At 44.1% G+C, this 25568-nt stretch overlaps 1 protein-coding gene across 1 annotated transcript; it reads left to right on the top strand.

The window, feature by feature from the left end:
• The first annotated feature begins 853 nt into the window (after nt 1-853).
• On the top strand, nt 854-25293 carry SBSPON (somatomedin B and thrombospondin type 1 domain containing). Its single transcript, XM_050941301.1, has 5 exons — nt 854-1276; nt 18147-18341; nt 22539-22629; nt 23477-23653; nt 24923-25293. The coding sequence occupies exons 1-5, from the start codon at nt 1045-1047 to the stop codon at nt 25038-25040; spliced, it is 813 nt and encodes a 270-aa protein (XP_050797258.1). The 5' UTR covers nt 854-1044; the 3' UTR covers nt 25041-25293.
• The last annotated feature ends 275 nt before the right edge of the window (nt 25294-25568 follow it).

Here is a 25568-nt window from a genome sequence, read left to right as displayed (position 1 = left end):
TGTTTTAGACAAGAGCAACTTTTCACAAGGGAGTCACACCTTCCTGAAAGCATGGCATTTGTGAACAGAAACCCTCACAAGCTCATGGTGGTACAAAGGCTCCAACTAACACTTTACTGGGCTGTCATGCCAGTGCAGGAAGAGTTTGCCAGCGGTGACTATGGGAGCAGTGTGAGGTTCTCTGTCTTTTTGGGTCCAAATCCTGAGGGCTTTTTTCATTCTCCACTCAGTCAGGCTTCTAATGAACCAGAGAGCTTTGCCTCTAAGGACTTCAGGAGCTGTCCTCCCATGCAACTCGCTCTCTAGCTTGCAGTCTTAAACCAAGCTAGGGCCCAGTGCTTAATTTGTACTGAACCAGGTGTTGGGCCTCAAGCAGTTGTTTTATTTTCCTAACTGTCTGGCAAACTCAGAGGTGCTGGGACTATGAACTGCCAAGACTAGAGGCTCAGCCCTGGCAAAAAATCACTGCCAGGGCCACTGCCGAAGCTTTTGGCGGAGTCCCTGAGCGAACAGGGAAGTGGTGCCAGAAGGCCCAGCAGTAGCGGCCGCTACCGCCAGTAGCCTTGTCTCTCTCCCTCTGGCCTGCAGCCAGTCACATTCCTTGCTGTGCCCTAGGAGGATGGAGCCAGCCCCGGCTCACAGCGCGAGCCCCCACCCGCCCCGCATTCCTCAGGGCAGGCCAGGGTGTTCTGCCCGCGCGGGCGGCAGGGAGACGCAGCGCGAGATCAAGCCGGGGCGGCGGTGGGGAAGCTGCGGCTCAGTGACTAGCTCCCGGCTGGCGGCGTGTCCCCAGCGCCCCGTCCCCTGCCCTGCTCCCACGCGCGCTCCCTGCCCGTCGCCTGACCCGCCCGCGCGGGGCTTTGTCTCGGCGGAGCTTTTAGGGCCATGACTCAGTGCTGCCAGCCGGGCTGGGGGAGCCGAGCCGGGATGCTGCAGCAGGCGGTCTAGGGGGGAGGCGATCTCGGGGCCCGCAGCTCAGCCGGGCGAAGGAGCCGGAGCGTCTGAGTCCTTCACTCCGGACCCGTCGCTGCTGAGGGGGAAGCAATGAGCGCCAGGGCCCCGGCAAGTGTCCTTTGGCTGGTGCTGCTGGCGCTGTGGAGACTCTGGCACCGGGCTGAAGCGGGCTGCTCAGAAGAGAGAAGATGCTGCCCTGGCCGGGACCCAAGCTGTGCCAGCTCCGGCTGGAGGATGGACAGAGTCTATGGGACCTGTTTCTGTGATGAAGCCTGCAAGCTCACTGGGGACTGCTGCTATGATTACTCGCAGGCGTGCCCAGGTAGGTCACTCAGCACAGGGCACGTAAGTGCAGGCAGCTGGGGTTTGATAGCTAGCAGCTATTCATGCTCCCACCGCTGTTCGGTACAATAACTGCACCGTGTGGCATTTCCTTCCACCTGAGGCATTAGCCGGTAGCAGCAGAGTCAGCCAGTTTTCTTCCAGTTCGTACAGGGGGTGAGTCACAACAGAATAAAGAATGCAAGGAAGTGACTCAAGGTGACCAGTTATTTCTTACAGTGAAGGGGTGCAGCTCAGAGAAACAAACTTCCTTTCCTTTGCAAAGTTTAGTCCAGGAGAGGTACTGCATTGGCGTTATTGTTTATGATGATGTCAAGAGAGTGTAAAAAATGATGGAAGGATAATAAGAACATTATTTGTTACATCGTGGTGGCTTATGCACTTGATGTTCCACCTAATTTTTTTTTTTTTTGCTTGTTTGTATTAGGGAATGGGCGTAAGATGATGTGAACGAGGCTCTGACTTTTCCTTAGAATGCAAAATACAGTGGGGCAAATTCATCATTGGTGTCACTCACCCTCAAGCTGTGAAGTGACAGGGATGGATTTGGCCCTGTGTGAACATAGCAGCTAGGGGTTGCATTGAGCAGAGAAGTGAGACTGAAGAATCTTTTCACCTATCCCTCCACACAGCACTGGATGTGTATCCCGTTTCTGGTTCAACAGTAGTTGCTGTGCCTGGAATTTGCCTGCCCACTTTTGTGTACCCCATAAAATGCTATGGATCTTATTTTAAAGCCATAGCCTACATTCTCTCCTGCTGTAAAGGAGTTACAATGAGGATGTAGAACCACAAAGCTAATGGAGTAACAGCAGAGATAAATTTGCTCCAATATGTTTTGTTGGGCTGACTGGTGATGCTAGCTTAGATTTATAGAGATCACATTACCTCCTATCTGAGTGCCTTACAATAGTGTTTAATGTATTTATCCTCCAAACACCACTGTGAGGAAGGTTATCATCTCCATTTTATGGCTGGGAAACTGAGGCACAGAGAGTAAGTGATTTGCCTAAGGTCTCACAGTAAGTCTGTGGTAGAGCAGGAACTTGAATCCAGGTCACCTAAGTCCTAGGCTTGTGCCCTAATTCCCAAGCCAGCCTTCCTTCCTGATGCTACCAGAGAACAAACAGTCACAAGAAGATATAACACAGAATGCCTCAACTGCAGTTTAAAAAGATGGTATAATTTACATTGTAATCTCAGGCTGGAAAAACAGTGGGTGGAGCATCAACGAAATGACTTCTGTGGTCATTGCACTTGCTCAAGAAAACAAACTGAGTTATTTATGCACAACTTTTACAGGAGCAATCATGTAAAGACACTGAATCAACATTAAAAGAGTTAAAATCAAGTTAAAAACTTCCATGAGGCCCAAAAAGAGAAATGAGCTGATTTCTAACTATGGGATTTTTCCATGTATGACCTTTGGCCAATATATGCTTAAAATTCAGGTATACTTTGAAAAGGGACTCAGTAAAAATAGCATTATGCGGTTCCATGTTTAAGGTGCTCATTCAGATTTAGTCTTGGATCAAGCTGCTATTTTTAACTCACATATCAGCAGTTACAATGTGTCTGCATTTGAAACTTAAGTTTATAGTTCTGTTGATGATGCACGAACCAGGATAGAATCCAGCTCACTCTCCCATAGCTGTAGAGGCTCTGCAGAGCTAGCAAAACCAGAAAGTAGTAAATTTTTATTTTTGTCTCTCAAACTGCTGGGACTCAGGGAAGAGATCTGTTGGATAAGAATGTGCCATTTTTGTAAAGTCACTTTTCATGTGACTGCACTTCAGTGATGCATTATTTGAAGCTCATGGAGAGAACATGGATGGAGAGCAGTAACGGACCATGTACAGAGAGGAAAGAAGCAACTATCACATGAAAAAAAGGAACTGGAAATTTGGTTGCAAATTCTATTGCTCTTGTAGGTGGCTGTTACTCAGAAGGATCTAGTAACTGCTACAACTCCTAGCTGTATATGAGGAAGGGAACCCTCTTCACACTGATATGTCCATAGATGTGAAGTTCGGGTTTGGAGGTTGTGAAGTTGGAGGTTCTGCCACATCCATATCCTCCCCGTCCATAAACCCCACAGGGCAGCACAATGGGAGATGAAGCATTGGGGAAATAAATATGCATTGTCCATCACTTTCTGCCTCTCCCCCATCACAAGAAGGAAACTCACCAAAAAACAAGCATTCACTTTTTGTGGTGCCCTTTCGTGCATTGGAACTCTCTCTTTTAATGAAAGAGTAGAGCCCATACTAGTAGAAAACTGGGACAAAAGGAGGCCAGGCAGGGATCTTGGGGGATTCAGCAGTTATGAGGTGAAGCCCCTGTTCATTTTAAGAAGGGGGCAGAGGCCAGACCCCACTTCCTTGATGGAATGATTTGGAGGAATCCCTTCCTCCAGAATGCCTATCATGAGGGATTTCCCACAGGTAGGGGCAGTCTGGACCTAAGCTAAAAGATCTGGAACTGAAGAGACCAAAATGAGAGAATGTAACTTAATCTTCACAAAGTTAAAAAGAACCTCTGAAAAACGTCCATGGAAATAGTTTGAAGACATTATGAGCTACAGTTTGAGGGCTTCAGAGGGAGAGACTTGCTAGGAATGTAATACAGGATGACCCTACTTACTGAAAGCATCCCTGGAAACTAGGAGAGGAACACAGTGTACTTGGAGTATAAGTGTCTGTGAAGTCTTGGAGAGAGAAGAAAGATGAAGATGGCTAACAAAAGTTGGCTGCGGGATAACAAAAGGGCCTGATCTTGAGAGATGCTTTTGCCTGCAACTCCCAATTAACTCAGGAGCCAGGCATGCAGAAGCATCAAGTCTTCTCATTTGAAGAGGGCAGATAACTACAAACTCATCCATCCAGGCCAGAAAGTGCAACTATAAAACTAATTTAATAGAGCTCATCTTTTCAATGAGAATGCTCAGAAATATTCTGCAACTCCAACAAACGTACTGTGTTTTACTTTTAAAAAATCCAAATATTATTTCAGTGGAAGTTTGTATCATCCTCAACAGTCTAGGGCTAGGAAGACATTACATTCTGCAAATTAGTAAACGTATCTGTACTTTATTAGTTACATATGCACATGTGCACACACACATTTAGAAACACTGAGATATATGCACAAGAAACAGCATCAGCAAGATGGTTCTGAATTTTTGAAACCACCCAAAATGACATTAAAATCAAGAAAAATAGACTGAAATAGCATAAGTTTCCCTTTGTTTGGATGTGCAAAGGTTGAAAGCAAAGAACCTGTAGTTAGAATGCTTTCAGATGAGGAATAGATAGAGGTAATTTGGGGGAATTCCTACTATGCTATAGCACTTTTGTCCTCCCACCCAACATCTACGTTTTTAGCTATAGCAGTTTTGTTATTCCATCCCCATCAGCACTGCAAATTTCTGATTCTATTGGACAAAGTGCTTTGGGAATTACAGAAATAGTTAAAATGTCCATCTTCAGATCTGCGTAATTAACAAATATATTAAGATGTACAAAAGCACTGCCCGGAACAGGGCCGGCTCTAGGAACCAGCGAAGGAAGCAGGTGCTTGGGGCGGCCAATGGAAAGGGGCAGCATATCTGGGTCTTCGGCGGCAATTCGGCGGCAGGTCCCTTAGTCCCTCTCTTCCTCTTTGAGCTGCTGCTGAAGTGCCACCGATCAGCTTTATCTTTTTTTTGCTTTTCTTTTTTTTTGCTTTGCCACTTGGGGTGGCAAAAAAGCTGGAGCCAGCCCTGGCCCAGAAATAACATTAAAGGTGGGCCAGAAACCAGCAAAAGAAAGGCCATTCTAAAGCTGCCAAGTCAAGTGTTAAGGTCTGTTATGCCTAGACATTGTAGCATGCCTGGTACTCTATAAAGAGATGCTCTGGTATGGTGTGGGCTGCAAAACCTATGTACAGGGATTTTTAAACTAATTTCCATACAGTGTTTACAATGCTGAAAGGATGTTTGGTTGAGAAGCAGCACTTTGAACAGAGCTGTGAACTTGGGCAGCAGAGTGTTCACCAGGATTTGGGGACAGTGTCACAGGCCACCTTCAACCAGACCCCTGTCAGGGACACCCAAAAGTAGTCAAGACTGGCTGAGGGAGGGGTGGGGCCAGGGCACCCTCATAAAACACATCTCCTGGGTAGCCTCTCCACTAGCAAGTTAAAATTACCCTACTCTCATGGATGGCAGCCAATAGAACCCCAGGAGAATCACGTGATTACTAGAAAGCACAAAAGGCAACATCTGGGCCTTCAGGAAGGCAGATAGACAGACAGACACAATGAAGAGACTAGTACATTTCACTCTTCACCTCCTCCAGTTCTCCCAATTTTCTGTTACTTAGAGAATTGTTGAGAGCCTGAAATACTTCTGTGAATGAACATGTTGATTCTCTGTCTGCATTAGCACTGATAACATAACTAATAGATGTTTTCTAAATAAGCTTTATCACTTTCTTCAGCAAAGGAGCATAGAAGGGAGTAAATACTGTCTGGGATTTTGATAGCCATTAATGACCTCATAAATGTTATTAATGAGCTTTTTAAGATGACAACATAAAACAGCAATGGAAACTAAAGTGGGAGTAAAGTGACACTTGTGACTATATAGTGCTGTATGAAAAGAGGTGCTGGAAGAAGATTAATATAAATTAAGCTGTAAATCTTCCCCATGTCTTAACATTTAATTAAGAAAGATGGGAAAAATAATGATCCAGAACATGTGGTGTACACTGAAGGGAAAATGTAGATGGGATGGGGGAAAAAATTTAATCACTGTTGGAATAAGGGCTACATTTCAAAATAATGCAAAGTGAATCTGAGGCACAGTGCCCAGTAAATGTTACATGATTTATATTTCGTTCCTCAAACACCATATTGAAAAATGACCTCTAAGGGACTAGAAAAAGCAAAGCAAAATATGATTAATATCTGAAAATGACATGCAGACAAAGAAAAAACACAACTTAAGAGCTTTCTATATCAATAAGAAACTATCATGATAATCAGCAACTACAGCAACTACAGATCCAGACTAACACGGCTACCCTCTGATATCATGATAATATGCTCACAATTATGTTTTATAATAATCACTGAGCTGGTATTTCAGTTACACAACACTGAATACTATTTTACTGAGAAAATAACAGCACCAGAAAACTTGACATTGATATTTGATGATATGTTGGGAGGAAACATGATCTAGTGGATACGTAACAAGACCCTAGTGGGTTCTAATTCCAGTTGCACTAATGGCCCACGGTGACCTTGGGCAAGGCACTTCACTTCTCTGTGCCTCTGTTCTCCTGCCAACCTTTTGTCTACCTTTTTATTTGGACTGTAAGATCGTTGGGGCAGAGACTTATTTCTCGCTATGTGTTTGTACTTAGCAAAACAGGGCCCTGATCTCAGATGGGACCAGCAGTTGCTATCATAATACCAACATATACATGTAAAAGAACATTTTAAAAAATTGGCTATGAGTGAAATCTCGATGTAGGTTGTAAGGAAACAGATGTTAATGGATATGGAACTGCCACTACAAAATGATTAGAAAAAAGGAAAAATAGCTCCCATGTGGCACCATAGTACAAATATTGCAATTTTTAATCAAAGGGCCAGATTCTTCCCTTGGATGTATTCATGCAGTTCCCATAGGACTTGGTGCTTAGATGTGAAATGTATACTAATTGCATTAAAAAAATCCCAGAGAAACCAAATTAATAGTGAAGATGGGTCTGATCCTAAGCCCATGGAAGTCAGTGGGAAACTTTCCATTGACTTACATGGGCTTCGGATCAGGCTGTGTGAGAAAAAATTACAATATCTTGTATCCTAAATACAGAAAATATTGTAAGGGCAATAATGATTCTAACAAACAGATATTCTTTTGTACTTAGTACATTCCATTCCCCTTTCGTGAAGAGAGTCTTACCCCAGTGGCCTGTGCACCCCCCATGGACTAACTCTCTGCTTGTCATGTATGCCTTATAGGCTTTTTGTACTGCATTCATTTGCCTAGGAAAAAAATTATTGATACCTAAAGTTAAAGCTATTATGATTCTGTTAAACATCTACTACACGAGACATGACATTTTGAGCTATGTGTTATTATTTCTGGAGTAACAGCAGTGTGCAAACTGCACTATATAAGCATTCAGCAATAACGATTGTATTTGTATTGCAGTAGTGTCTAGCAGCACAGTCATGGATCAGGACTCCATTGTGCTAGGTGCTGTACAAACACAGATCTATATCAACAGAACAAAAAGACACCCCCTTGCCACAAAGAGCTTACAAGATGATAACTTGATTCCTATCCCAAGGCGTTCACAATATGGTCCAGAAAGATAGGCCAGGTAGTATATCAGGCAGGGCCGCCCAGAGGATTCTGGGGGCCTGGGGCCATCGGCGGCAGGCGGCTCCGGTGGACCTCCCACAGGCGTGCCTGTGGAGGGTCCGCTGGTCCCGTGGCTCCGGTGGAGCATCCGCAGGCATGCCTGCGGGAGGTCCACCGGAGCTGCGGGACCGGCAAGCGGCAGGGCGCCCCCCATGTGGCGAAATTCTAGAGCCAGCCCTGTTCGGCGGTGGGGGGCCCTTCCGTTCAGGGACCCGCTGCCGAAGTGCCCCGAAGACCTGTGGCGGGGGCCCTCCGCTGGCGAATTACTGCCGAAGCGGGACCCGCCGCCGAAGTGCAGCCCGCTCTTCGGCGGTAATTCGATGGCGGGGGACCCCTGCCGCGGGTCTTCGGGGCACTTCGGCGGCGGGTCCCGGAACGGAAGGGCCCCCCACTGCTGAATTACTGCTGAAGACCGGGTTGCACTTCAGCAGCAGGTTCCGCTTTGGCGGTAATTCGCTGGCGGGGGGGTCCTTCCCCCCGGAGCAGAAGAACCCCCCCGCCGGCAAAGACCGGGAGCGGAAGAAGCTCTGGGGCCCAGCCCCGCAAGAGTTTTCTGGGCCCCCTGGAGCAAGTGAAGGACCCCACTTCAGGGGCCCGGGGAAAATTGCCCCTCTTGCCCCCGCCTCTGGGCGGCCCTGATATCAGGCATAGATGACTTGTGCCTCCCAATCTAAAGGGGATGACATATGACCATCCCACGTCTCCTCTGCCCAGCAACCTCCCCATCCTGCGCCCAGCCTAGGTTGGCCGCGTTCTTCCTGCCCCATGTTACCTGGGGTGGGGGGAGGGCTCTGTTCTTCTCCCACTTTGCCCCCCACACATTCTCCCTGGCAGGCGGGCCCAGGCGGGGAGTGGGACAGAGCCATTTCTCACATGGCTGAAGCTGGCACTCTGCGTTGCTGCTCTGTGCAGCGCAGCAGCTGCCTGAGAGAGCCTGGCGGTGGCTGCCCGCTCCCCAACCGGGCCTGGCTGCCGGAGACAAGACAGAGTGAGCCAGAAACGTGCCTGAGGGGAGAGGGGACTCCAGCTATGGCTCGCTGGGCCCCTGTCTCCAGCAGCCAGGCCTGGAGCATGGAGCAGCGACCCAGAGTGGCCGGCATGAGAAGCAACTGCCCCTGCTCCCTGCCTGGGGCAGATCAGTCTGGAGGGGCACTTGACCCCGCATGTCCTCCCATGCGTCGCCTCTGACAGGGAATGGCAAGGACTTGGAGGTGTGATGTTATGTGGAGATAGTTGTGTATTTGAAGGAGGGATTTAAAGGAGCCCTGAATGTCACCTGTCTCACAAACAGAAGGGATCATTCTAAGTGCTAAGATGCACCATGGAAGGAGGCACTAGATGAGATGTGAAGAAAACCCCTGTGAATGAGGGAATTTTTACAGCTGAGGAACATGAAGTGATGTACCCAGGGTTACACAGGACATTTATACCTGAGGCAAGAATTGAACCATTTTCCTGAGGCCTAATTCAGTGCTTAACCACAAGACTATCTTTCTTCTCGAGAGGGGAAGGAAGAAATAAAAACAGGGGAAATGTTGACTCATATTCAACTTATTCATATATGATCTGGAGAAATGGGTCAATGGTGAGATGGCAAAGTTTGAAGACAATACTAAACTGCTCAAGATAGTTAAGACCAGGGTGACCAGATGTCCCGATTTTATAGGAACAGTCCCAATTTTTGGGTCTTTTTCTTATATAGGCTTCTATTACCCCACACAGTCCCATCCCGATTTTTCACACTTGCTGTCTAGTCACACCAGTTAAGACTAAAGCAGACTGTGAAGAACTTCAAAAAGATCTCACAAAACTAAGTGATTGGGCAACAAAATGGCAAATGAAATTTAATGTGGATAAATGTAAAGTAATGCATATTGGAAAAAATAACCCCAACTATACATACAATATGATGGGGGCTATTTTAGCTACAACTAATCAGGAAAAAGATCTTGGAGTCATTGTGGATAGTTCTCTGAAGACATCCACGCAGTGTGCAGCAGCAGTCAAAAAAGCAAACAGGATGTTAGGAATCATTAAAAAAGGGATAGAGAATAAGATGGAGAATATCTTATTGCCCTTACAGAAATCCATGGTACGCCCCCATCTTGAATACTGCGTACAGATGTGGTCTCCTCATATGGGCAGCAGGTTTAAAACAAATAAAAGGAAGTTCTTCTTCACACAGTGCACAGTCAACTTGTGGAACTCCTTGCCTGAGGAGATTGTGAAGGCTAGGACTATAACAGGGTTTAAAAGAGAACTAGATAAATTCATGGAGGTTAAGTCCATTAATGGCTATTAGCCAGGATGGGTAAGGAATGGTGTCCCTAGCCTCTGTTTGTCAGAGGATGGAGATGGATGGCAGGAGAGAGATCACTTGATCACTACCTGTTAGGTTCACTCCCTCTGGGGCACCTGGCATTGGCCACTGTTGGCAGACAGGATACTGGGCTGGATGGACCTTTGGTCTGACCCAGTATGGCCATTCTTATGTTCTTAGCACTTTTAGTAAGAACAAGAAGCTTGAATTTGAGATGGAAGAAGAGAGGAGACCAGTGAAGACATCTAAAGAGGGAATGACATGGGAAAAATGGCTGGAGAGTAACATAATTTTGCCACACCACTTTGGGCAAAATGGATGGAGATGAGCAGAAAAAGGTAATGGACTAAACTCATCAGGGATGCAAGTTCACTGAAGTCAATGGACTTGCATCAGGGGCAAATTTGGCCCTATGGGACCACCCCTGTAAGAGGAGCAAGATTTGTCCTGATCATATAAACAAGTGTCACTGTGTAAGTTATTAGAGAGCAGAAAGTTGATGCCTGCATTTCTCCACTCAGTCACAGAAAATGTTTGCATCAGTTAAAAGCCCCTGGGCCATCTCTGGTAATGTATATTATCATCTCATGAACAGAATTTAAAGACCTATACAATTCTTTATGACAATCTAATTTAACAAATAGATATGCAGCAGGCCATATAGGCACAGTTTTTGAAAACTGTAACTCTCAGTGTCTCGGTGAGATGAGGCTATGGAAATCTGAACTCTCGTGCCAGTGTGTCACACTGGTGTGGGTTTGTCTAATGTAAGGTGGCTGTTAAATGGCAAACAAAGCAAAGATCCTTTTTATTAGGCAGTTTCTTACCCTGGGATAATGGATCCATTACCTGCTTCTGGAATCTCGGAGGCAAGCTGCTAAAGCTTTTCTTCCAGTCAGCTTGCAGAGTATTCGTATCCACCAGGAACATCTTTTGTGATCTGTTGTCCGTGCTCTTAGAGGTAAAACAAGACAGAGCTGCTGTTTTGACAAAATTTGAATGGGAAATCCAAGGGAAAGGGAAAATATAGAGCAGAAAGAAGCTTATCATGATTAATATGGAGGAGAGATGCAAGGAAGATTTAATCGTTAGTGGATGCATCCAGAGAAGGAAGCATTGCAGATAAAGAAAGAGATAGTTTGGATATCAGATATAACAGATCCATTACTGAGAATTTCTGCAGGCACTATCATTGAGTTACCTTTGAAAATGTAAAAGCTGGTTAGTGTATCACCTAAATTCTATCTTCTATATCACAAGCACTTTCACCCTGAAAGGCTTTTTCTCAAGTGATCAACATGCGGTCTTATGGTCCAGCCTTTACAGCTTACAGTGATTCAGAAGGCTGCCTGATCCATCCAGTACATCTATATGGCTGCATAAAAAGTATGCAAGGCCATACTTGGGCTAAACATTCCAGCAGGTGTCAGAAGAATTCCGTATAATACAAAACAAAAGTTTTATCTAGTTGAACAGTGTTTTCCTTTTTTCTTCGATTGAAATCGTCAATGAGCTGGCCATGTGTTCTGGTATTTCTCCTCACACAACATTTGTATGCCATAAACTCATTTTACCTGGTGAAAAATGAACTCCACTAGAACCTTGGAAAAGTAAAGACTGTATTAGTCTGATTTGAGGGAGGACATATAAACACAACAGGATTTACAAGCTCTCTGTGAAAATGTGGCATATGTGCTGTTTATTGAATGGTATTCCTAAAATTCTGAGGGAATTGCTTTGAAAAATAATTTTTCTTCTGAATCAAAATCTGCTTTCAAAATAATGGCTCTTTTCCCCCCAGAAGATGCTTTTGGAAAGGTCTGAAGTGGAGCTGTGTGAACACTTCCAAGTATGATTCACAAGGCATTCGTGAATTTGTGCATGAGAACTGGTATTTGAATTCCCAATGTGTCACATTCTGGCCAAAAATGTTAATTCATGTTATACTGTGTCAAACTCAATATTTCAACTAACGATTTCCATAGAACCTGAAGACGAAGCTTTGAGAGATGTGAAGTTTTGTACTTTTAACTAGAAACTTTACCTTTATTTATAAATTCTGATCACATTGAGTCAATCAAGCCTTGCTGTGATTCCAGAGAAACCAGGAATGAAGTTAACCCATTGTGTTTAATATATCTTAGAATTCATCTTGGGGATAATCACAAGAATGAGACTCAGGAAAACTAGTTGTCTTTTTGGTTCTACCATTAACTATGTAACCTATGTGTCACTTTAATCCTCTGTGCCTCCATTTTCCCATCTGTAAAATGGAATAATGACAAAGGACTTTGGAATCTAAGATGACAAGCATTATATAAGTGATAAGTATTTTGTCTCCAGTAAATTTAGTGATATCAAGCCTTCATATTTATATTAATAGAACCAGATCAAAATCAGAACTTCTTCAGACAATCCTTAGTGCACCTTTATCTAAGACAAATAAAATGGCCTAACAAACCAAACAAACAATCAAAACAAAGCTCTTGCAGAATATCTGTATTGTAGGAGCCTTTCAGTAAGAATAAAATTTCCATGCAAAGAAGGATGCATAAGCGATGTTATGTGAAAGTGATAAAGGCATTAAGCAATATGTTTATACAATTTTATCTAAAAAAATGGAATCAGGTATTGCAATCATACCCAAGATAGTATCACTTAACAGGTACTTGGGGAGGCATTTACGCATTCACTGCCTTGTTCATTAATAAAGTTTGTGGAGCTTTGAGCTCCGTGGATGGAAGATACTATGGAAGTACAGTGTACTAATGATTATAATTGGTCAAGTCTGATATTTAAACAGTCTTAGATGGCACCCAAAGCTTGTAAAATTGAGATTTTCAATATCATGTCAAAATACAATAGCTTGTTTACAGTTTAGGGGGACCCAGAGGCATTTTGGATTAAACAGAAATTCTTAACATTGGAATACATAGAACTTTGGTTTACCTGTATTGTTATTTTCAAACCTTTCGCCTTAAGCTGCTGCACTTTGTTGCTTTTGCCATTCAGTCTCTGTTCAAAAGTGATGATTCTTGGGAGTAACAGACTAGGAATACAGTAGTCTATGGACACATCTACCCTATGGTGACTATAGCTGCATGGCTAGGGTGCCATATCTATGCTGGCATAATCCTGTAGTGTAGGCACAGCTTACACTGACAGGGTTTTTTTCCATCAATGTCAGAACACCAACTCCTTGAGTGATGGCAACTAGGGTGACAGAAGCATTCTTCCATTGACCTCGCTGTGTCTACACCAGGGCTTAGGTCAGTATAGCTACAGCGTTCAGGGGTGTGAATTTTTCACACTACCAAGCATAGAATATCAGGGTTGGAAGCAGCAGCAGCTCCAGGCACCAGCGCTCCAAGCTGGTCCCTGCGAGGATGGCAGTCAGGCAGCCTTTGGCGGCTTGCCTGCGGGAGGTCTGCTGGTCCTGCGGATTTGAAGGCAATTCGGTGGTGGGTACACCAAAACCGTGGGACCGGCAGACCTCCCGCAGGCAAGTCGCCGAAGGCTGCCTGACTGCTGTGCTTGGGGCAGCAAAAAAGCTAGAGCTGCCCCTGGTTGGAAGGGGCCTCAGGAGGTCATCTAGTCCAACCCCCTGCTCAAAGCAGGACCAATTCCCAACTAAATCATCCCAGCCAGGGCTTTGTCAAGCCTGACCTTAAAAACCTCTAACGAAGGAGATTCCACCACCTCCCTAGGCACCCATTCTAGTGCTTCACTACCCTTCTAATATCCAACCTAAACCTCCCGCACTGCAACTTGAGACCATTACTCCTTGTTATGTCATCTTGTACCACTGAGAACAGTCTAGATCAGGGGTCGGCAACCTTTCAGAAGTGGTGTGCCGAGTCTTCATTTATTCACTCTAATTTAAGGTTTCACGTGACGGTAATACATTTTAATGTTTTTAGAAGGTCTCTTTCTGTAAGTCTATAATATATAATTAAGCTATTGTTGTATATAAAGTAAATAAGGTTTTTAAAATGTTTAAGAAGCTTCATTTAAAATTATATTAAAATGCAGAGCCCCCGGACCGGTGGCTAGGACCTGGGCAGTGCGAGTGCCACTGAAAATCAGCTCGCATGCCACCTTCGGCACGTGTGCCATAGGTTGCCTACCCCGGTCTAGATCCATCCTCTTTGGAACCCCCTTTCAGGTAGTTGAAAGCAGCTATCAAATCTCCCCTCATTCCTCTCTTCTGCAGACTAAACAATCCCAGTTCCCTCAGCCTCTCCTCATAAGTCACGTGCTCCAGCCCCCTAATCATTTTTGTTGCCCTCCACTGGACTCTTTTTAATTTTTCCACATCCTTCTTGTAGTGTGGGGCCCAAAACTGGACACAGTACTCCAGATGAGGCCTCATCAATGTCAAATAGAGGGGAATAATCACGTGCCTCAATCTACTGGCAATGCCCCTACTTATACAGCCCAAATTGCTGTTAGCCTTCTTGGCAACAAGGGCACACTGTTGAATCATATCCAGCTTCTCATCCACTGTAACCCCTAGGTCCTTTTCTGCAGAACTGCTTCCTAGCCATTCGGTCCCTAGTCTATAACAGAGAATGGGATTCTTCCATCCTAAGTGCAGGACTCTGCACTTATCCTTGTTGAATCTCATCAGGTTTCTTTTGGCCCAATCCTTTAATTTGTCCAGGTCCCTCTGTATCCTATCTCTACCATCCAGTATATCTACCACTCCTCCCATTTTAGTGTCATCTGCAAACTTGCTGAGAGTGAAGTCCATGTAATCTTCCAGATCATTAATGAAGATATTGAACAAAACCAGCCCCAGGACTGATGCTTGGGGCACTCCGCTTGAAACGGGCTATGTCAACTTAAATTTTAAGTGTAGGCCAGGCCTGTGTCTGCCTCCACGCATCTTTTCCCCAACTAAAGAATAGTGCTTACTTGGAGCTCCTCCTCCCTCTATCACTCAAACTGTGACTGACACAGCAGAACACTTCCTCCCTGAAAACCTAAAGATACAAAGCAAGAACAAGTGGCAGCGTGACATTAAAGAGTGTTTATTGCTAGGGGTAAGTGGCCTTTGAAATACAGAGGAGCAATATCTAGGGGCAGTATTGGCTCCAGCACGGTGTTTAATAATAATGGGAAACGTTGAGAAATTTAAGGTAGTGTAAAATATTCTAGTGTTCTCTAAGGCCTGGTCTACACTATGCGTTTAAACCGATTTTAGCAGCGTTAAACCGATTTAACACTGTACCCGTCCACATTACGAGGCCCTTTATATCAATATAAAGGGCTCTTTATATCGGTTTCTGTACTCCTCCCCAACGAGAGGAGTAGCGCTAAAATCGGTATTACCATATCGGATTAGGGTTAGTGTGGCCGCAAATCGACAGTATTGGCCTCCGGGTGGTATCCCACAGTGCACCACTGTGACCACTCTGGACAGCAATCTCAGCTCGGATGCAGTGGCCTAGTAAACAGGAAAAGCCCCGCGAAATTTTGATTTTCATTTCCTGTTTGCCCAGCGTGGAGCTCTGATCAGCATGGGTGGCAATGCAGTACCAAATCCAAAAAGAGCTCCAGCATGGACCGTATAGGAGATACTGAATCTGATCGCTGTATGGGGAAACAAATCTGTTCTATCAGAGCTCCATTACAGAAGACGAAATGCCAAAACGTTTGAAAAAAAAATCTACAGGCTACACAGTGCTGCGTGACAAGTGTAACGGGAAGCCAGAGACTCAAACGGATGCTCATGGAGGGAGGGAGGGGGTACTGAGGACTCCAGCTATCCCACAGTCCACAGCAGTCTCCGAAAAGTATTTGCATTCTTGGCTGAGCTCCCAATGCCTGTAGGGTCAAACACATTGTCCAGCATGGCTCAGGGAATAGCTCGTCAATTTACTCCCTCCCCCTCCACATGAAAGAAAAGGGAAAGAAATCGTTTCTGGACTTTTTTCAATGTCACCCTATGTCTACTGAATGCTGCTGGTAGACGCGATGCTGCAGCAGTGAAGAGCAGTATCCACTCCTCTCCCCTCCCCGGTGGCAGACGGTACATGCTTGATAACTGCTGACTACCCCTGGCTGGCCTCAGGGGCGCCTGGGTAAAAATAGGAATGATTCCTGGTCATTCCCAGTAGATGGTACAGAATGGCTGGTAACCGTCTTCATCATAGCCACGGGGGGCTGAACTCCATCAGCCCCCTCCCTTTCTGGTGTAAAGAAAAGATTTTTTACTGCCTGGACTATCATAGCAGCGGGATGCTGGGCTCCTCTCCACCGCACCGCTTAATGTCCTGCCTGGACTGTCATAGCACCGGGAGGCTGCCTCCCCCTCATTTTATCTCACTAACAAGTCACTGTTTCTTATTCTTGCATTCTTTATAACGCCATGACACAAATGGGGGGAGGGGGACACTACCACAGTAGCCCAGGAAGGTTGGGGGAGGAGGGAAGCAACGGGTGGGGTTGTTGCAGGGGAACCCCCCGTGAATGGCATGTAGCTCATCATTTCTGCGGGATCTGACATGGAGCAGCTGTACTCTTTAATACACTGCTTCTCTAGTACATTTGCCCCAAATTCTAGGCAGGACTGACTCTATTTTAGAAACCATAAAGGAGGGATTGACTCGGGGAGTCATTCCCAGTTTTGCTTTTGCACCTCCGGCCGACCTCAGCCAGGGGCACCCATGATAGCAGCAGACAGCACAGAAGGACAGATAACAGTCCTCTCATTGCCAAATTACCCTGGCAGCAGACAGTACAGAATGACTGGTAATCATCTCTGCTATCATGCAAAAGCAAATGAATGCTGCTGTGTAGCGCTGGAGTATCGCCTCTGTCTGCGGCCTCCAGTACACATACGGTGACTGTAAAAAAAAAAAAAAAAAAGCTGAACGGGCTCCATGGTTGCCATGCTATGGCGTCTGCCAGGACAATCCAGGGAAAAAGGGCGTGAAATGATTGTCTGCTGTTGCTTTCCTGGAGGAAGGAATGACTGACGACATTTACTCAGAACCACCCGCGACAATGATCTTTGCCCCATCAGCCACTGGGCTCTCAACCCAGAATTCTAAGGGGTGGGGGAGACTGTGGGAACTATGGGATAGCTACGGAATAGCTACCCACAGTGCAACGCTCCGGAAATCGACGCTAGCCTCAGACCACAGATACACACCGCCGAATTAATGTGCTTAGCGTGGCCGCGTGCACTCAACTTTATACAATCTGTTTTATAAAACCGGTTTATGTAAAATCAGAATTATCCCGTAGTGTATACGTACCCTTAGGGAACTCATGGGGTCAGATTTGTAATTTTGTGCATCACCTTGTGAATTGTCACCTAATTGCGAAAAGGAAAAGGACGTGAAGGCAGAGAAAGGGTAAGCAAAGTGTACAGAAATTAAAAGAAACTCACATCCTGCTCTCAGTTATATTAGAGTTATGCCATTGGAATTACACTAATCTAAATCTGGAGTAACAGTAGAATCTAGGCACATTAGTGAAAAAGGTTAGAGAAATGTGAGGTGTGTTCTTTGGGCAATGATTAAAAGGGGATCTCAATAATATATATTCTTATACAATATTCTGAGGTGAATGAAGAGAAAAAGTGTTATTACAAGGCAATTTGACCTAGTGTTATTCACAGCAAACAGGGACCACTCAACATAAACAAAAGGAAAACAAAGTGGAGGAAACATTTCTACCAGCTTTGGAAATAAGTTACCAGCAGCAAAGTCATCTTGAAAAAAATACTCTAAAAATGGGAAACCAGTAACTCCAAGGAGGGAGAGGAGTGAAGAGCAGATGCCCCCTAACTCCCCTGTTTCATTTCTCTCCTCCATTAAACCAAATTTAGCAACACAGAAATTGCCAAACTAAATCAGATCACAGGTCTTTCTAGTCTAGTATCCTGTCTCCAGCATGGCCAGCATCAGATGATTCAGAGAAACATGAAAGAAATCCTGAAGTGAACAACTACGGAATAATCTTCCCACAGGGAAAGTTTCATCTTAAACCCTTCAGTAAAGGGGCATTCCCAGAGGGCCTTAATACTAGAATTGTTAGAGGGTGCTACTGTAATAAGATAGTGGTATTGACTACTAGTAATATTCAAATATTGCTTTGTAGCTCTTCCGTGCATTGTTGGGGAGTGGAGTCACTGGAGTGGCTGTGCAGAGCAGTGTAAGCCTAATTTGCGAATGCGTAGGCGCTATATGAAGCAGGAACCTAAAAATGGTGGGGAACCTTGCCCCCTACTTGAAGAGAAGTCTGGCTGCCTGGAATACCTGACTTACCAGGGGCAGGACTGCGGACATGAACACGGTACTCTCTCTGTGATTTATTTGAATTGCCATGATATATTTTGTCACCACTTAATAGTAGTTTTACCCCCTCCCACAGTCCCAGGCATTGATGACAATAAGTTGCAGTTAAAGTCTACATAGTACAAATGCATTTTAAAACTTTGAGACAAGATTGGTGAGGTAATATCTTTGATTGGACCAACTTTTGTTGGTGGATGTGGACAAGCTTTGGAGCTTCACAGAGCTCTTCTTCGGGTCATCAGACATCCCATTTAAAACTGTATCCTTTACTTTCATAATTGCTTATTCTTTCTGATTTAAATATTTACTTACACATTTTGGGCCAGGTTTGGATTTTCAGTGATAGGTAAAATGCTCCACATCTCACAGGAGGCTCCTAACATCTTGCAGAATCAGTCCCAGTAAAAAGGAAACAATGTGTATAAAGTGAATGCACCTCACCTAAATTACAAAGGATATATTACTGTTGGAAGTGTTTACAAGGAGTTTATTATACAAAGAACTCTAACTACATATTCCCCTTCACTTTCTTGACTTAGGCCACTCAATAGTTTTTAAACCCATCTTACAATGTATTTCTTTAAGCATTTGCACTAATGTGTCAGACACACAAAACGGCACTTCTTATTGGATGCTCCAAGACTGTATACAACCTATCTCCAAACAGCCTGGGATCCTGAAAGGTAAGAGTGAGGAAACAAAGCTTGGATCAAATATCCCCATCCCAGAGACAGATCTAGAGAGCTCTCTGAGCCAGTGCAGAAGCACCCAAGAAGTTGGCTCCAAAGGAAGATGGGTACATGTTGTGAGGGGATTCAACTGAGATGAGCTACTTCAAGAGGTTCCTACATACCATAAAGGGCAGCTTGAAGCAAACAGCTTTGTCCCCTCAGATCTGCATGAGCCATTGGGATGGCCACTCTAGAGGCGTACGAGGCATAGATTATAGTAGCAGTCTGAGTGCCACCCCCATGTAAATTGTTAAATAACAGCCCCTTCTACTTACCTGTACATAGGATCACAAAAGGATCTTAGCCTCCAGAAGTAGGCCTATGGTCTTAGAATGGAAAGCCACCAATAAATCCACCTTCACATGGGACATCCACAGTTTACGGAAGTCTATGTTCGACCTGCAGTGCCTGAGTAAGTTCTTGGGATAGGCGTTGAATCAAGCGCGCTAATTTTATTTCCACCATCTTACCTCCCTTTCTGTTGGGAAGCAGAATCACCCCAGAGAAGCTGCCTTGGGAAGAAAATAGAGCATCACTGCTCCATTGGAAACCATGACATTTTTGTTATGTGGGTGACCATGCAACCCTATTCCTCGCAAGTGACCTTCTGAGGGTATTTTTACAAATGAGAGACAGTTTGGTGATCCAGATCCAAATCTAGCTCACTACCTTTGGTTCTTCAAGAAAAGAAAATGGAGGCCAAGGCTTTCCTTGCCTCTAGGATCAATAGGTCATGGTACAGCCAGGAGCTCCCTTACTAAAGGAGGAAAAAATTCTTAGCTATGAGGTAAAAGGGTTCTTTGCAAGGGAGGCAACAGAGGCCCAGTTTATCTAAGATGAAAGATCTCTCAAGAAAATAGAGGGGTTAGAATACTCTAGAGAGACACCATCTCCCTACCTCCCAGAAGTCCTTTCTGAGCTCCTAAAAGTCTCTTGGGACCTGTCCTGCTGGTGTCTATAATCCACAGGCAACTGCTGGAATGTGGGTTTTCTTCAGAATCAGACTCTCTATGGCTCAGGCCTGGCTGTTGCACTTACATGCAAGGGGTGTGTCTGTATATAGGAAGAAGGTGCAGAAAAAGCCTGCTGCCAAAAGGTTGCAGGGGAAGAGACACAGGAATAACATTTTAAGCCCTTCTTGCCTGGCTCTTTCTGGAAGGACATTTTCTTTGTACTCCTGTTCTGTGGCATTCTAGAACCTCTTTTAGGCATGGAAGAAGGTGGCATCTTAGACACACAAACTGCAGCTGCTTGCAATAAGGCAGGAAAACAACTGACTTGCATATAGGGCTGAGGAGGAACAGGTTACAGAAGTCCTGCATCTGGAGTGACTACTCCTGCCTTGTGAACAGATGAAAACAATCATTTACCATTCAGCCATACTAGTGGCAATGGGAACAGAGTAGAGTCAGAAACAAATGAAGGCCTTTGAGGCAGAACTGGAAATACAAAGGAAGTTAAGCTTCTATGTTTCTTTGTAGAAAGTTAGAAGCAATTTTTCAAAGTTTTTGCCAGTCTGTGCACCAACAAAATGAATGTGTATGTGTTCTTGCAACAAATTGGGTACTCAGGCATGTGATTAATTGACTTGCACATGTGGCTGTGCAAATAAAAATGAGGATGTGTGGTTTGTATGGTATCAGATACCAATTTAGTGGCTTATATGAAATGAATTTGTGTCAATCCAGTTCTTACTTAATAGGTGCCCATATCACCACCAATATATAGATATCCAGTTGCAAATTGTCACAATTGGCAGTTTATTTGCTAGGACTGAATGGGCATGGAGACTGTTACATCTTGGCCCAGTGCCCGTTCTGGATGATCAGCAGTTTGTTGTAAGTGGACCCAGCTGCTGGATCACACATGCTCAAGCCACCTGGGTCTAGGTAATCTAATCATTGTTTTGCATCTCAAGGATGCACTCGCAGATTGACTTCTTGTCTGAGCCCTTCCTTGGAATGTAGGACTTCACAGTCCAGTCACCCTACTGCAGCAGTGCCACACACTCAAATGTGGCCCAGCTGGCCCTCATCCAGGGGACAGACCAAATGTGAACAGCACTGCAACTCCCTGTGCCAGGGACCAGGTTGCAATGCTTGGAGTGGGAGTCAACCCAGCCAGACCCACATGACTGGAACTGCTGCTGTAGGGTGAGTGCAGGATGGGTTTGCTCTGCAACTCCCCACTAGGGCTTCCCATTTCTCAGGGGCAGAATCCAATGCCCCAAGCTTCCCACGCCCCAGGGACAGGACTTGTCCCCCTTTAGCCATTGGGAATGTTGGGAAGTGTGCTAGTCTCTGAAACTCCAAAGCCCTCAGTTGCTCACATACACTCCCGCAGAGTTCTACCTAGCTGGGAGCATTGTGACTTCTAGTTTAACCCCTTTGGGGACAGTGTGAAAGCAAGGAACACAGGCTTAGCCAGGGAATTTCTTAGCCACAGTCCCACTGTACTTTTAGAAGGCACTAGCAAGTACACACTTTCTAAAATAAAAGTCTTGAGGTCTCACCCTTTCTGAGTCAAAAGTCAACAGGAGAACCTCATCCATTGCTGTAGTGAGTGTCCACATTGAAGTGCTGCAGCAGCGTTTCAAATTAAGACAAGCCCTGACTCTCTTCTTTTGGCCATATGGCCATTGGCAGCCTTGTCCCTTTCCCTCTCCAAGTTCCTGTGTTGAAAATTTGTTGTTCCATACCATGTGGATAGGCCAGAAGTTGAGAGACAGTCAGTGGCCCTAGATTGTTGTCTTGATGGCTTCTCAGAGATTGTCTTTCAATGATGCGTTAAGCATTTTTCCTGGGCACGCAGCTGACTGGAATACTTAACTTTTGTAGGTCTGCACTTAAAACACTGCACTAGGGCAGCTGTGCTGCTGTAGCACTTTAATGACGACGCTATATACTGACAGTAGAGTGCCCTCCCGTTGGTGTAGTTAATCCACCTCCCTGAGATGGCGTAGCTATGTCAGGGAGAAAAGCTCTTCTGCTGACACAGCGCTGTCTACACCTGTGCTTTGGTTAGTATAACTGTGTCACTCAGGGGTGTGGATTATTCACATCCCTCAGGGACGTAGTTGTATCAAAGTAATTCTGTAGCACAGATCTGCCTCTCCCTTTTTTTAGGCAGTTAGCACATAACACAAAATGGAGGTTAATTGAAAATGGAGGTTACAAAATGGAGTTCACAGTCTAACCCAGACATTTCCCACTCTGTCTCAGAGATTAGACTGCACTCATTCCTCATTCTGGAATGGAGGAACATTGGCAGGGTTGAGTAGAGAAGTTTGCTCAGGCTGTAAGTGTTTTCAATAAACCACTGACTTCCATCTTAGACATCTCTAATGAGCCATCATTTCTCTAATAAAGACAACATAATTGATGCTATAATTAAAAATAGAGATTAGCTATCTACCTTATTTCACAAAGGTTGTGTTCTTAATCAAACTATTTTTCCCCTATCAGTTCCTGCTTTCATAACTACTTCTGAATACAGTAAGGAAAGAAAAAGACGAGCTGTCTCTCCACTGTGGTCTTCAGATACAGAGGAAGCCGGGTAACTCTCACATGTACATTTGGGTCATCTTGTTAAGTAGAAAGTATCTATCTACACAAAGAAATTTAATTTGATATGGAATAATTTAAGGGCAGCACACAGCCCTAAATAACCACATATCTAATTTTTCTTCTTCTGTACTGCATTTTATTTTCTGTGTCAGTCCAGGTCATTATTTTATTTGCTAAGTATCCCGAATTAGACATTTATTGAGGTCATGGAAACTTTTGTAGAGTGACTGCTTATTAAAAAAATAAATAAATAAATGAAGCTAACAAAGTCAAGTAAATCTGTGACTATGAGTAGCCTGAAAACAAAATTGGCTGAATGTTGCAGTCCCAAGGACTGCTCTATATGGGCTGTACAGCAGACGCTGTACAAATATGTAGCTCACAGATCTGATCTACTCTGCTCCATCACTGTCTCTAATGCTCAATCCTACTCAGTTTACCCTGGGCCAATGAAACCAATAGGCATTCTGAAACCAATTAGTCATACGTTGAGTTTTATCTTTCACCGTTAGAATAAAAATAAGATTAGTAGGATGCAGTCTCCCAAAGTGTTTCATCCTAATTTAAGAAACTTTGCACATTATGTCATGCTTGGGCTGTGTATCAGTGTCAGAACCAAGGTCCATAGTTTGGTCACGGCTGAAAGGGTGTGTAACTTAGCCATTGTTCAGAAAATGACTCATAAGCATCTCTTTCCTAAGCTCTCTATCACTAATACTTTTTGTATGATGCATAGATATGGCATAAAAGTGATTCACATGCTAATTCTAACAAAGTTCTGCTCATCACTAGTAAAGCCAGTTAAAGTGGTACTATTTTTTCCCACCTCCATGCAGATATTGTGTGGAATTTAAAACTGAATCACTCTCTCACCATTGCACTGTGGAGAATCGGCCATACGCCCGCTGGATGCAGTATCTACGAGAAGGGTATACTGTGTGTGTAGCTTGCCAGCCTCCAGCTATGAATAGTGGCAACCATCGTTGTTCTGGAGATGGCCTGGGTTCTGATGGGTAAGCTATATTTCAATTTTAGGAGTTTAAATGCTTTTTGTTTAGTAGTTTTTATATAAAACACCAGCTCAGATTTCACTTACCTTCTATTCAGCTGAAGAATGCTCAGGGTTTAGGCAGTGACTAAAGAGAAGTGAAATGGTGGAAGATCAATGTAAAAGCTGAACTGAAATAGCTCACATTGACCAGCTACTGTATCTGAGATGACTTCTCCATTCTGCCTTGGCCTAGAAGGAACCCTTCTTCCAGGCCTAAATTCATTACATTAGGCTTTGATAGAACTTTATGCTTTATTTACAGCATCTGCTGAGACCAGGGCCAAGCTATTTAGTGATTTAGCAAGTGCATATTAGAACTTTAAACATCTCATTTTATTTTTAGATGAATATCTCCAACGGCATACAGCCAAGTGTAGTGGTTTTAAAGCTTTTGGTTGTACTATGAAAACGGTGGAATGATGCAGATGATCCTGCAGGCACACCACACTTTTTAAACTGGCAGTGCTGTAATCTGAATTTGATCCCAAGGTCTAGCAGTTACAACTTGGCACATTACTCTCTTAAAATCCATACACCCAATGTAGTTAATCAAACAGGGATTAAAAATCATCAACTATTTGGAACATATTTTAATCCAATTTTGTATTTTAATAATTCAATCTAAAATCCTTAGTATATATCAGGGGTTGGCAACCTTTCAGAAGTGCTGTGCTGAGTCTTCATTTTTTCACTCTGATTCAAGGTTTCACATGCCGGTAATACATTTTAACATTTTTAGAAGATCTCTTTCTATAAGTCTACAATATATAACTAAACTATTGTATGTAAAGTGTTTAAGAAGCTTCATTTAAAATTAAATTAAAATGCAGAGCCCCCCAGACCAGTGGCCAGGACCCAGGCAGTATGAGTGCCACTGAAAATCAGCTCGTGTGCCTCCTTCGGCACCCGTGCCATAGGTTGCTTACCCCTGGTATATATTAACATGTATATTATGGTAGTGCCCAAATACCCTAATGAGAATAAAGCCTCATTGCACGGGGCACTGTACAGAGAAAGGCCTTGCTCCCAAGAGTTTACAGTATAAGGAATAAGATTGATTTATCTAGAAATGTTTTGTTTCAACGGCTACTCAAGTCTGACCTATCAGTGTTATTTACTAAAAGCATCCACTCTAGCACTGTAGTAAAAGTAAAATTTATAGTGCAAAGTATTTGAAAACCCACATTCAATTTTTTAAAAAAGAAAAAAATAATTTACTGTCATATTTCAGAAATAAAGTTCTCCGTTGGCAAGCTGTTGGTAATCCTCGGTGCCAAGGAACATGGAAGAAAGTTCGCCAAGTAGAACAATGTTCATGTCCTGGTGTGCATAGTTTTATTTTTACATAAAAGTTGGAAAGAGAACTTTGAAGAACATCCATGAACATCTTTAAATCAATTTAACACTTTGTGAAGCCACAAGAACTCTATTTTTCTGCTGTGCTTGCTTGCTGAACCTTAAATCGAATTTTTAAAAAAAGACAAGACTTGCGAAGCCATTCTGGTCCAGTGTATATGTTTGCCCTGTACCCAGATATTAAGATGGATCTTCTTACTGCTAAGCTACCTTTTTTTTTCTCCTTTTTTGTAATTAAAAAGATTGAATGCCTCCAACGTGAGTAGTTTCAGTTCTTACCTCTTCATCTCTAACAAGGCACCCTTCACTATCAGAGGTACGGACCCTGCTCCACAGTAGGCAGGCTAATGTGGTCTGTTCAAATGTGGGAAAATTACCCTAACCCTTAATCCACTAGAAGTACTTAGAGTGGACAAACTGAGGAACTAGTACTGCATCTCAGTTCAAATCCTATGCCCCATCTCAGACAAGTCCTAAGCAGCTATACATGCTATTGAACAAATATTTAAAGAAGGTTGATT

This window comes from Gopherus flavomarginatus, chromosome 2, assembly GCF_025201925.1.
Source record: "Gopherus flavomarginatus isolate rGopFla2 chromosome 2, rGopFla2.mat.asm, whole genome shotgun sequence".
NCBI lineage: Eukaryota > Metazoa > Chordata > Testudines > Testudinidae > Gopherus > Gopherus flavomarginatus.
This window is presented reverse-complemented; position numbering and strand designations above follow the sequence as displayed.

What these genes read in the sequence shown, in the direction of transcription:
- SBSPON (XM_050941301.1), top strand. Translation starts at nt 1,045, where the DNA reads ATGAGCGCCAGGGCCCCGGCAAGTGTCCTTTGGCTGGTGCTGCTGGCG. An exon ending in TTACTCGCAGGCGTGCCCAG is followed by an intron (nt 1,277 to 18,146) that starts GTAGGTCACTCA and finishes ATTGCTTTGTAG; the next exon opens with CTCTTCCGTGCATTGTTGGG. An exon ending in TCAGATACAGAGGAAGCCGG is followed by an intron (nt 22,630 to 23,476) that starts GTAACTCTCACA and finishes ACCTCCATGCAG; the next exon opens with ATATTGTGTGGAATTTAAAA.